The sequence below is a fragment of the Geospiza fortis genome, unplaced genomic scaffold (genome assembly GCF_000277835.1).
Source record: "Geospiza fortis unplaced genomic scaffold, GeoFor_1.0 scaffold264, whole genome shotgun sequence".
NCBI lineage: Eukaryota > Metazoa > Chordata > Aves > Passeriformes > Thraupidae > Geospiza > Geospiza fortis.
In genome coordinates, this window is record NW_005054332.1 from 2,668,780 (window position 1) to 2,682,687 (window position 13,908).

The 13,908-nt window shown below is 37.1% G+C and overlaps 1 protein-coding gene across 1 annotated transcript in view; it reads left to right on the forward strand.

Moving 5' to 3' along the window:
- The window catches only part of EYS (eyes shut homolog), a 702,047-nt gene that overhangs the window by 188,872 nt on the left and 499,267 nt on the right, over positions 1–13,908 (forward strand). Inside the window, 1 exon segment of the mRNA XM_031057597.1 lies at positions 4,123–4,227. Coding sequence (XP_030913457.1) covers positions 4,123–4,227 — 105 coding nt within the window.

Here is a 13,908-nt window from a genome sequence, read left to right on the forward strand (position 1 = left end):
GTTTAGCTAAACAAAAGTTATCACAAGATTCCATTTGGTGCATAGGTTTGGTCCCCTGTGGAAAGGAGATGTAGGAAAGGAAGTGAGAGTGGAAATGAAGTATCTGTTTAAAATTCAGTGTTGAAATAGTAGACTAAGGACTTTTCACATTTGCCTACAGAAAAGGAGATTCATGAAAGTATAAAATGCCTCATTTGCTTCATTATGGCTTTTTCATGAGAAAGATTTGAGGGGTGAATTCAGATTGAATGTGCCAATAGCTGTACTGCTTTCTTGGAAGGGTAGGCCTTAGTACCTGTCACTCTGTAATATCAACCATGTGCATTTATGGTGCACAAGAAGAATGTGGTTTTCTCTTCCTGCTAGTGTTAGCACTTTTATCCTACTTCTCTTGTCTGCTGCAAACCTGGGCTCACCTCTCTTTCATACATACCACTAATGTAGAAACGTGTTTTGATGGAGAAATAGAGTAGAGATGCAGATTTGGATAGGCGCCCTAGGTTCCAAAATCAGAGCACAGTTATCACACACCAAGTAACTTAAGACCTTTACCATAAGACAAAGCAAGTTTCCAGACAGTCCAGCTCATGACACAAACAAAAGTCTTTGGACATCCTTCAGTGTAATAATCAGAATTTACACCCTGTAAATTATATAATCACAACACTACAACAAAATACTAACTATAAACTGTTTCATTCTTATCCCAGCAAAAAACATATAATATACTATGTTGCTTTCTTGCCTATGTATCTTGTTAAAGAAATCCAATAATTCCTTATTTTCTTGGTGGAATCTTCCCAGCGTGGTGTTTTACTAACCACTACAAGGATTTCCTTATTGTCTAATATTTCACTGCAGTTTAAATGCATTACTTCTCAGCCTGTCTACTATGAACACAGCAAACTGATGAATTTTGTGAGAGTACTTTCTTATTTTATGATTGCCATCACATTTCTATTCAAATTTTCCTTATTTAGGCTTTATAGGCCCATTTATTTTGTTCATCCTACAAGGTCACGCTTTTGAGCTGATTTTCATTCCTAACATGCTCATATGGACTCTCAAAATTTTCTTAAATGCACCTCACTGCACAATGCAAAGCACTCAAAAAGTAGCTTTACTCCAGTAAAACTTCTAACTGGATATGTTCTTTTTTATGTATGCCAGAAAGCTATTTATTTTAAAATAAAATTCTGGTATTTTTTCCTACTTGTGATTTTCTGTATCGTATCTTGTCTTCTGATCGGATTACATTGTTTATATCAGACTCTATCTTCAGTTGGTTGAAAGTCATGAAGACTTCTAATCCTGTTCTTCAATGTACCTTTTTTGTTGCCATCAGTGAGTTTACTTTGCTACCCACCATCTAGACTATTGAAAAAAATTTAGTGGAATTGAATGGGCAGTGGATTTCTTTCAAAACCTCTGCAATTCATTCATCCAGTCTGGTAGCAAAACCACTGATAACTAATGCATGAATCATTTGATAATATGCTCTTATAGTTTCTATGTAAACCAATTACTGGGATTTCACAAAAAATAGCATTAGTGAACAAAAGGAGCATGACATTTGCTACTGGGTTTTGTTATCCACAAAATGTGTAAATTTAATGTAGAGAGGAATAAATCTGCTTATATAAGGCCCATTTTTAATGAATTGGTTTTTATTTATATGTTCTTGCAAGTAAACAATTTAAAACTTTTCCCAATATTTCTTCTAGGAACAGGAGTTTCACAAATGGATTTATAATTTCATGTCTTTGCCTTTTATTCTTTTTCTGAAAGCTGATTTTAATGAGTCTTTAGGTACTTTACCTATTTTTCACAAGTTCACAAAGAAAATTATTGAGTCTTTGTCACTAGTACCCAAGGGTATAGTTCATCAGACCTGCCTATCTGACTATTTAACTAATTTGACAATTCTACAGCTTTTCTTCTGTATTCAACACTGAAGTTTTGCCCTTTAATCATAAGTATTAATTATGATACTGACCTGTTTTACAGCTGGTCTTTTTACTGATGATTGAGGCAGAAGAAGCATTGAACAATTTTGTGTGATTACCATTATCAGTAGCCATCCTTCTTCACTGGATGGCAAACCGCATCTCTCCTTCATCTTCGATATGAAGTACATACAGCACAATTTCTTGTTACCCTGACCATTCTATAATAGCTACGCGCTTTTGCTGGTCCAATTTCATGTCTGCATATTTATGTTGTACTTTTTAGTTAATCCTTAGCAACTTGACCTGCTTTTTTATAAGTTGGGCTTTTTGCATGCTCTGAAAACCAGGAAGTGCCATGTTATGCTCCTAATACCTAGTGTCTTTCTCCCACAAAAAGAAAGTTTGTCATTGTGTACTTATAGCAAGCAGCAGCTCTCTTAATTACCTTTTAAAGGCAAAATGTTCCCTCTTTAGCAGGTTTCAAATCAAAACTTCTCTACATTCTATGCAGTTCTTCCGAATTCCTTTTTATTATGTTGCTCACCCTCCTCTCCTTTTCCATAGATTTTGACTGCTCTCAGCCAAGTTTTTCACATTTCTTTCCTTATAGTCAGAGCGTACTTTTCCCTTTAACTTTGAATCAAGTAACTTACCTTTTTCACTATGGCATGAAAAATTACCAATAGTACATTCAAATATCTTTGAATTTTTGAATGATGATCCCTTTCAAAAATTATGGGTTTGCAGTTAAATACTCTATGGGTCCAAGTCCTGCGTTGTTAAGGATTCTGCTAGTTCTTTTAGCTATTTAAAAACAACAACAAAGCAAAACAGCAACAGAAAAACCCACAAGCTATAAAAAAATTAAGGTTCCTTTAAACTGATTCTACTGGATTTTTGATCTGTATTTAATCATTAAATACAGCATATTGTATGTGACTGTACAGTATTTCTCACAAAATGTCAAAGTCTTACCTGGTTTCTATAATTATCCTTGTCTATGAGCTCCTACTACCATCCCCTTAAACTTTTTTCTTAATGTTGTTTTTTTTCCTTTCCTGTCTTCTCCTCACTTTCTCCACTTCCCATTTAGTTTGATTTTTGCATACATTCTATTTTTACGTGTTAGCTGAAAGTATGTCTTACAGTTAAGAAAGACAAAACTCCCTCTGCCATCCATGCATTTATTGTTGTAATGAATCTATAATTGTCCAAGCTTTGCTTGTGCAAGAGGGACCCCAGAAACCCCACATGATCCTTTAATTCAGCTGCTTTGACTGAGGTCCCTGGGATTCACTACCTGTCTGGTATATCTGATTTGAGTGATACAAGGAACCTTCCATAATTTCTACACAGAACACCAACAGAAGTTCTGCTTGTTCACATCAGTGATAGTTATAGCTTTCCTTCTCTGTAATTGGCTTAACTTCTGATATTCAGGTGAGCTCTCAGTCCAAATATTTGTCCCACCTATTTTTGATCAATTTTTGTTCAGAAAGGCCTCAGTATTATTTATAATAGCCTGGGTAGGGATTGCCCTAAATTAATGTAGTGCACAACAGAGAAATAGGAGGCTGGACTTTATTTGGTATGTCCAATGAGTTAACTGTTTTCATAAACCACCATGCTGTTGCCTTCTAAACTTTCCCCTCTATGTATCTTCTGTATATTCGCCTATATTTTTATTGTTTCAGATTTGAATTAATCTGAATTACAGCTCAATTAAATTTTTTTAAAAGCAGAAAAATTAAGAACTACCCAAATGAACTTGTGGGTTTCTGTTTGGATCTGAGAAATGGCTTAATTCTTCTGGAAATATGAATGCAACCTCAAGAAATATTTTTTTTTGTATTGTTACCAAGGTTATTAAATCTCTGAAACAATTTTTTTTCAAAGTAGCATATAGCTCTAGTAATTAAGGTATTGAGTTGTGTTGCTGGAATATACAAAGGACATTTTTGCAAATGCTGTTCATATTTATTACTTTAAAATATTTAATTTCTTGACTACCAGCTATATCGACGAATATCTCTAGTTTTAAAACTGTCAAGCAGACATAGTGTTTCCAACCTGGAAAAGTTAAGCTATGCAGTTATCACTTGCACTGTGAAGCAGCTTTTCCACTTTCCCAGCATGATTTATAGTTTTAATGTTTAATTTTCTTTTCTGTCAGACAAAAACTGTTCCACGGATATTGATGAATGTTCCTCCAAGCCCTGTAAAAATGGAGGCCATTGCCATGATTTGATTGGTGAATTTTACTGTAGCTGTTTGCCAGGTAAGTCACATTTAGTTGAGAAATGTTCTGTGGTATTTAAAAAAGAAAAAGAGTTTTTTCATAAGCACACAACTAAGCAGTAATTTATTATGCTTGAAAAGAGAGAAGGATGAACTGGTATTCTTTAAGCATATGCTACAATTGTTATGCAGGTGGTGTCAGCAGAATTTGTTTACAGAATATAACTTGTATTCTGGAAGTCCTGCCTTCCAAACTTATGAATAGAGTGCCTTAAAAATCAACCAACTCTGCCAGTAGCATGATTTTGTTTCCATCTTGTCTACTAGCAAAAGGTATTTTTAAAATTTCTGAAAGAAAATGTGGACAAGCTACACAGTAGTTGTCATAAGGGTTGCTGCGGTGGGTTGACCCTGGCTGGGAGCTGGGTGCAGCCAGTTAATCACACATCATTTCTGTTGCTCCTTCTTCCTCAGGGGGAGGACTCCTCATGCTCTTCCCTTGCTCCAGCGTGGGCTGTCTCTCAAGGGAGAGAGTCCTCCAAGAACTTCTCTAATATGTTCCTTTCCATGGCCTGCAGTTCTTTACAAGCTGATCCAGCACGGCTCCCCTCCAGTGAGTGCAGTCCTTCAGGAACTGCCTGTTCCAGTGTGGGTCCCCCACAGGGTCACAGCTCCTGCAAGGAAACCTGGTGCAGTATGGGCTTCTCTCTCCATGAGGCCACAGGCACTGCCAGAAGCTTGTTCTAGCTCAGGCTTACCACAGGAAGGGTCACACCTTGCTTTGGACACCCACCTGTTTTGTCACGAGGTTGTCTGTGAGCTGCAGGTGGATCTCTGATCCACCATGGACCTCCATGGGCTGCAGGTGCACAGCTGCTTCACCACAGGCTGCAGGGCAATCGTGATCTGGTGCCTGCAGCACCTCCATCCTCTCTTGTACTGATTTTGGTGTCTACAGAGCTGTTTCTCTTGCTATCCTCACACTTTTTTCTATCTGTAGTTGCCCAGTTTGGTTTTTTCCCCCTCATGTTAACTGCTATCCCAGAGGCGTTACCACTGTCACTGATGGGCTCAGCCTTGGCCAGCAGTGGATCATCCAGGAGCTGGCTGGCATTGACCCCATCAGACCGGGGGAAGTTTCTGACAGCTCCTCAGAGAAGCCACCCCTGCACCTGCCCCCACTGAAACATTGCTGTGCAAACCCAGTTCAGTTTCTTGCAGTGACGAGAGATGCCAGCAATCTGAATTTGTCAAAAGGAGTAGATAAATTTTTCTATCTTTATGTGACATACATAATTTTACTCACAGAATCACAGAATCTGGGTGATTGTTAGGGTGGAAAACCCCTTTGAGATCATAGAGTCCAACAAATAAACAGTATCTTACTGAGATATGAACATATATGCTTCAGTGTGGCTTTTCATTGTGGACTGGCGCTATGTCTTATGCTAAGAATTTAGACATTGAAATGTAGTCTCTTTTAATATAACCAGTTAATTTAATATGTGACACTTGCATAACATAACTAATTTTTTTTATCCCCTGCTCTCTTTTTTGTGGGATGACTGGTTGTCAGCCAATTGGAAAGTAGTGAGCAAAACATGAAGCAAAAACACTCTTCCACTTGCAATTTTAATACTCTTAAGTCAGTTACATTGCATTAAACCTTATTCTACAATGTCAAGTTAATCATGTAAGGATAAAATGATCAAGCTTCTATTTAGACTGAAATATTTACTTAAAGTGGATAGGCAAAATAAGTGGTTTAAAATTTTTATGTCCCTATAAGAGCTATATAGGTTTTTAAAATGTATACAAGCTATTTCAAGCCTTATGTACAAATACCTTGAAAGTTATTGATGTGTAGAATACAGGAACTCACAGCCAGCACTGCCACTAAGTAACAGTATAAGGGCATGAATATAATTTGAATTTATGTATAAATATTTGTGGATCTTATTATATATAGAAGTATGTATATCTGTGTATTATACATGTGCATACATATACATACTCATACTATCTATTAAGACATGAGTCTTACAATAGACTTTCAAGATGCAGAAAATTAAATATTTATTTTTACTGCTATTATTATTATTATTATTTATTTTGGCTAATTTTTCAAGGCTGAATTCTTATATGGTGCTGTAATAAGTTAAATTTACTTTTTCAGTTGCAAAGACTGTGACTATATTTCATCATTCCTTCCACTGTGGATAAACCAAATGTCATATCTCATTTTGTCAGTGTAGCTTGCTCTGTGAAATCACAAACACAACAATAAGTATGAAAACATCTTCCTGTTATACTTAAAAAGTGAGATCATATGCATGAAATGAATACTGAAATGCTGTAGGAAGTACACATACAAAATATCAGACTATAAACATTTTCTATTACCATTTTGAACACTTGTTAGATACAGTCTTTATGAAGAATTTACCCATCTGCACAATGCAGGATGAAAAGCAACAGTTTAGACAGTATTTAGGACAGCAGAAAGGCAATATAGCACCTGAAAGACAGCATAAATGGATTTCAGCTAATAAATTGGCTTTATCAGGAACTCAATTTAAATGGCTGTCTGCAAATGTATGCAGCATGGGGAATATACAGGAGGAGCTGAGATGGATGCATGCCTGCATGGCTATGGTATGATTGGCATCACAGAGTGTTGTGGTTTGAGAGAAAGTAAGTTTTCTGAGATATGCTGTGGTCAAGCCAATGGGTGTTCAGATTTGAATATTGGCACCGGGTGTGGCCACTGGGGACATAGACACGCCTCTGAGAACACGGGAGTTAAAAGCAGAGCACTGCCAGAGCACTCCCAGGGGACGCTCTCTTGGGTTCCCTTGGGGAAAGGGTTCGGATCCCTCCCCCAGCCCAACTGCTGGCTGGGCGGGGGAGGGGAAGCCATGCGGATGGGTGAGGTAGGCCGCGGCTTGGACAGAGATGGGAGGTGAAGAGGCCCTGAGGATGGAAGGGTGGGAGAAGCACCAGGAGGCATCGGGCAGCCCACCCCCCAGGAGAGAGAGAGAGAGTACAGCCTGTGCCTGTGACTGTGCTGCCTTGAAACTTGAGAACATGTACCGGCAGCACAGCTGAGGGCGTGCAGCGAGAATGTGTCCATGTGTCCGGCGCTGTGGGAGTTCCAGGCAGGCGGGCAGAGCCCGAGCTTTTAACCCTTTTCTGCACAATGAAAACTTTGCAGAACATTAACCTTTCCTAGAAGGTTAGGTGGAGTGGAAGAAGAATGAGCAAGTGTGATGAAGGTTCGAGCAAGTGAAAGATGTCGGAAGAGTGGAGAAGAATCTTAAGTGGGGAGAGATGATAGAGTGGCCTTAGCTAGACTTTTCTTGTTATAGCCATGGACAGAACCATGTTTCCTGTGACACAGAGGCTGTATCCAGGGGGAGGCGATGGCTCAGAGCCAAGAGACCCCTCGGCCCTAGGGGGTGAAATTTGGGAGGGACAGGTGTCCCAAAGGTGAGAGACTGTGCTCTTTTTAGAATGAGACAAAGCATCCTTAAAAGGACAACCCTAGAAGCAGCTCTAGTCCATGTGCAGTGGTGAGAGCACTGGACATGGAAGGAAGAAGTCACGATGGCAGATGTTCTCTGGGCGGTGCCACAAGTGGCATGGAAACACGCAAGGTTTCAACTGTGTTTCCCGGGGAAGCCTATGGCACAAGAAAGACTCCTCTTGATGAACTGAGAATTGATTATCTAAAGGGTAGTGATGGACTGAGAGTTGGTGATCTGAGAGATGGATGTATTGGAAATTTGGTGAGGGGAGGAGAAAATGTTTTTAGAAGGTTTTCATTTTTCCTGTATGTTCCTTTTTATGTATAGTTGTAGTGTAGTTAATAAAGTTTTCTTTTCTTTATTTCTAAGTGGAAGCCTGTTTTGCTTATTCCTGGTCACATCTCACAACCAGAAACCAGGGAGAATGTATTTTCATGGGGCACTGGCATTGCGCCAGCCTCAAACCATGACACAGAGACACAACAGAATGACTCCTATGACTGAAGTGTTGCAATGGAAGGATAAAGGCTTTTTAGGAAGGGCAGACAAGCCATATGAGGAGGCAATGTTTGCACTCTATGCCAATGTCCAGCTGGAATGCACAGAGCTTTGCCTGGTGATGGATGAGGAGTCAACTGAGAGCTTAAGAGTCAGGATTAAAGAAAAGACAGGGACAAGTGACATTTCATTGAGAGTCTGGTATAGGCTCTTCCACCAGGGAGTCCAAGTGATTGAGGCCCTCTGTAGAGAGAAGGGAGGAGCCTCACATTCACAGACCCTAGTCCTCATAGAGACTTCAACCATTCTGGGTGTGTGTAGCCAGAATTTGGGAGCTGAGGAGCTACAGAGACAACAGATGAAAGACCTTAATCAGGATTACTTACTACTTAGTATAAAACTAAAGAACTACTAGTAGATTACAGCATAACATAAAACAGTGCACTATATCAAGGGACTGGCATTAAAGCTAGTGAAAGAAATATGATTACAAGTTGAATGTGATTTATTGAAATGACAATAATGTGCACAGATTCCTTCACTTAATCCCTGGGGAGTAACAGTGAAGCATCCCTACTCATATTCATTGGCAGCTGGGAGATGCCAGACCAGTATTAACCCCATGGCACCAAAATAACTCACTACAAGGCAGCTTGTCCTACTTGAGTTACCTGACTGGTTAACAAACTGATAAATTCTTGTGGAGGGTGAGAAGCCCTGCTACAGACTTGTGGAACTGCATCTGAATTACTGTATCTAAGTTTTGCATTCTCTGCTAAAAGAAGGACATTTCCTTACTGAGGCAAGTCTAGCAAAAGACCATGAAAATGGAGAACATGATATACAAAGACACACTGAAGTAATTGGACCTGTTCACCCTGAAGAAAAGGCTGAGAGAATTTTTTGGAGTTTACTACTACCTCCTGGAAGGATACAGGGAGGACAGAACAAGGGTTTTCTTACAGGTCAAAATTCTCTCAGGACAAGAGTTAATGGACACAAGTCAGAATGAGGTAAAATTCAGCATTAAGGCAAAAAAACCACCCCAAAACCAACAGCACTATGGAAGTGGTTAACTTCCATATGGAATATACTTTCTGGAAAGCTTATGATATCCCCATCTATGGAACCATATTTGAATACTGACAGGACAGTTCCCTTAGCTACCTGATCTAGCTGGGATTACTGTGAGTGAGTATTAGACTAGATGGCCTCAAGACATCATTTCCAACTCAAGTTTTCCTGTGATTCTGTGACTAAATAAGGGATCTTAGCCCAGTTTTACTTTACAAATATAATACTTAAAGGTGAATTTGAATTGAACTACCAGTACCTACACAAAGTCTTTAAGGCTGTAAGCATTTTAACCAGATCTAAAAACGTTCTGCATATACTTAATTATAGTGCTACATTTTATCAAGTTTGTGGCTGAAAAGAATAAAACTGATTATATGAAATGTTTTTCCAAAACCCAATTTTTTATGAGTATTCAAGAATTTATAAAGTATCACATTTTTCATGAATATGAATTTTTTATTCCACTAGAAAATTATTACCTGTGTATATTGAATTTAGAAAAGGGGGAAACAAAGTTAAAAACAAGGGCTATATTTTATGACAACAGTAGTCTGTCATCTGGAAACCATGCCTTGAAATGGTCAAGTAGAGAAGCACAGCTTTAGAAAGAAGTGAGGAACTTCTTTCTAAAATTTATAAGGTGTTTACGGGCAATATTTATGTGATATTTAATGAAATTTTAATGTACAAGATGCTGGATTTTTTACAATATATTCAAAAAGGCATCAAAAGTGTTCAAGGGAATATAGCAAGTTCCTTATGGAAAGGTGAAGTCCTTTTAAGTTTATAGAAGACAAGCATGAGGGAATCTTAGAAACATAAACTTTTAACAGTTGGGATTGCATTTCTCTATTTGTTACCACAGAATGGGATATAACTAGAGAATTTATTTGGAAGTTTTGGTAAAGGATTAGACAAGTTCACAACCAAAATATCTGTAAGTCAATACTAAAGAATCTTTTGACTTTTAAAACACTGGAATGTTTGAAGGTTTCAAAAGGAACAGACAGCTAGAAGTTGCTAGACTAATAATCTACCACTAAACAGTCTCCTTTTTTCTGCTCTCAGACAGTTGTAGGCTGGATGTACAATTTTTCTCTTGTAGAAAACATTACATCCACTACACAATTTCTTTGCCGTCCCTATTTGTGCCTCAGTGATGTATATCCCTGCTATACTTAACTGAATAAATTTATTTTTTTAATGGGATTACTGGATGATTAGCGTGATTGCTAAAGGAGACTGATTTTGAAGCAAAAAATCCTATCAGTTGATGGATTCAACCTAAAATCAATTTTTGTTCAACTTAATACACTGAATCAAAGGAGCAGTACTTCTGATTAAGAGTAAACATGCACACAGAGAAATTGTAAATCAAATTCTTCCCTTTTGGAAGGTATTGCTGTTATTAAAGTTTAGTGTACCATGAAATAAGACTATGCTTTCTTTCAAACCTTTCTGGCAACCCTTGTTATGAAGTAGATGCTTATACATGAAAGTTTTTATGCCAGGAAGAGACCTTAGAAAAACTATTGCATGCTGTGACTCAAAAAATAAAGTGAATCATCAAGATTACAGATGAAAAAGTTTACAAAATCATTCAATTCTTCACTTTGCTTCTGCACAATGATCCTTAACATAGAATTTGTAATGATATTTTTGCTTTGATTTCAAAGTTGCTTGATCAGAAAGCGCAGCATTTTTCACATGAAGCTGTTGCTCTGCTTGCCAAAAAGGCTGTCTGATGCATAGCTTAAAATTCCAATTCTCTATTTCTTGCTCCAAGTCACAATTCACTTATGCAATTTGTAAATCATGTTTTTCTTCTACCTAACATCCTAACTTGTACTGGGATAGAATTCTTTCTGAACAAGTCCATCTAATCACCTGTAGAAAGGTTATTCAGCAGACTGACACAGAAGATACTTTGAGCATTCATATAGCAAATAGTACAGAATTGCTTGTAGCCATAGTTAGTGCACTCAATATTATAGGGAAACCAAGGTCAATATATTTGTAGTATGTTGTCTCTTTTGCAAAATCTTAATACTGAGATTTCTGTAGGCAGTCACATCCATGACATTTGTGTTAGCTCTTAATCCAGGATGAAGGCTGAGCCTGCCTAAAGTCAGAGGTGTTGGAGAAGCAGAGGTTATGCAGATGGGTCTCCAGGACCTGCCATTGTTACTGCCCCTTGCAAAAGCAGTATCTGGAAACAGTGAACGACAGGGAACATTATTAGGGGTGCTTCCCAAGAGTTTTTCCTTACATTTATAGCTCATCCATAGACTAGTAGTTTTTTCTCTTATAGTTGTGAAATGTTAAATATATTTTGATACCCTAGTAATTCTTCTGTGGTTTTAAGACTCTTAGTGTATGAAGATATTTTTCTAATAAAGATATTCCCAAGCATATCTAGTAATTTTTTACCACTGAAGGTAGGATTGTTTACTTCATTTTTTCATGGAGCCCTTTACAATATTAGTTAAACTTCAAGTGTTTTTTACATTATGTGTAGCGGTTTATTCATAAATTACCTAGCTGAAAAAGGCAGCAGTTCTAAAATTGGCACAAGTTGGAGCTTCCTTTTATAAAGAAAAAGAATTCAGAAGTATTTTACAGTATTTTCAACATTAGGAAGAAGAAAAAAAATCTTTGAAGGCCATTATTTTTCACTCTGGAAAAAAGCCCTGATCTTCTTATTATCAGAAGAGAAAGACTGGATAATACACAAGAAAATAATTGTTTAATGGATATTTCCCCCAAAATAAGAATTGATTGGATCAATGCACAGAGTCTGGTTGAGATAGAAATAATCCTCTTCATAGAAGTTACAGTGCTGTGTTTTAGATTTGTAACAAAAGCCATGTTGCTAACTCAGGAATGTTTTGGCTGTTGCAGAGCAGTGCTTGCACAGCATCATGGCCATCTCTGTTTCTCATTTTGCCCTGACAGTGAGTAGGCTGGAGTGGAAAAACACCTTGGAGTGTACAGAGCTGGGACAGCTGACCCCAAAGGACTAAGGAGATATTCTATTCCATATTCAATGATATAGTCAGCCATAAAATCCTAGAAAGAGTTTTCTAAAGTAGCTGTTGCTAGAGACCATATGGCATTGGGAGGAGGTGAAGAGTGCCTTTGCATTACTTGGTGTATTTTTTTTTTTTATGATCCACTAATTTGTCCTTATCATGACTCAGTGGTTTTCTCACATTTTCCTTTCCAATTCTCTATGTAAATCAAATTTCAAGATATACATACCATTTTCTACTTTCATGATTTTCTCTAGAAAAGCAAGAGAACAGTGCAGAAAAGTTTTAAGTTTCCTCACTTGTAATTATCATACTTTTGGATTAATTTGCCATGCATCTTTGAAGTTGTAATGCTAACCTTAATATACATGTTGCATGCAGACAAAAGTCTTTAAGATTTATGCAAATAAAAATGCTACTGGAAAAGTGCATAATAGCTCATTCCCCTAGTGGACATGTCATTGCTCAGACATTGTGTATTCAAGCAGTGCACCATGATGTAATACTGACTGTGCATTCTGTAATACACTGGCATCTGTACCTTCTATTTGTTCAAAATGGTCCCAAAAGCACAGGAAGATTTAAAATTTTAAACCTTATCTTTATTATCTGTTAGAAATTGGACATAAAGGTATTAGGAGAAAACAAAGCTCTGCAATTTCTACTTCAGTGAGATTTAATTATATTATTCTTACATAAATAAGCATTTAGTGAGTTTTTGCACTGAAAGACTCAAATATATAAAAGATTGGTAAATTAGGAAGATGTAAAACAAGATACAATGATTTTTAAAAAAATCTTGAAATAGATATACTTTTGATTACAGTTTTTAATTGAAAATAATTAAATTAAGAGAGAAGAAGAAAATTCACACAATGACACTGAAAACCATTCATTATACATCAACACATACTATGTGTATATACTTGTGCCCAAGTGTCAGAGAAGGAAACGGTGGAGTCCAAAGTATCTTCCAAAAATAGGAAGGAAGAAAGGACAAATGAGAAGAGCAACAAACTTTGAAAATCTCATTAAAAAGTCTGTTATAAGACTTTGCTGTTAAGGCAGCCTGTGATGAAGAAAGAGAAAGAAATCATGGTGAAGGGACTACATGGAAAATTTCTTGATACTGTAAAAAGATACTTTATTATGTGTAATAGCTTCATAAAGAAAGTTTCTTTTTTTATAATTCAAATTTTCTACCTGTTTTCCAATTTTTCAGTATAGTGCTTCATATCAGTTGCAAAAGAAATTTTCCTGCAATAGAACAAGAAAAAATTGTCAACTTCCTCTCCTTTTTAAAAAAATGTACTGTCATTTATGAGGCTAAAAATACAGGGAAGAAAATTGATTAATAGCTCATTTGTAATGTCAATTCAATCCACCAACCCTAGCAGATGACTTAAAAATTTGACATTTTTCTAATAAAAACAACACTATTTATTTCAAAGTGTCTAATAAGACATTGAGTTACTGCTACTAAAAGCAGACACAAAAGAGTGATGTCTTAAGGAACACTGTAATAACCCATTACAAATCCCCCAGGTCAGGAAATATCTCTATGACAGCCTTTAGCTTGAGTCTATT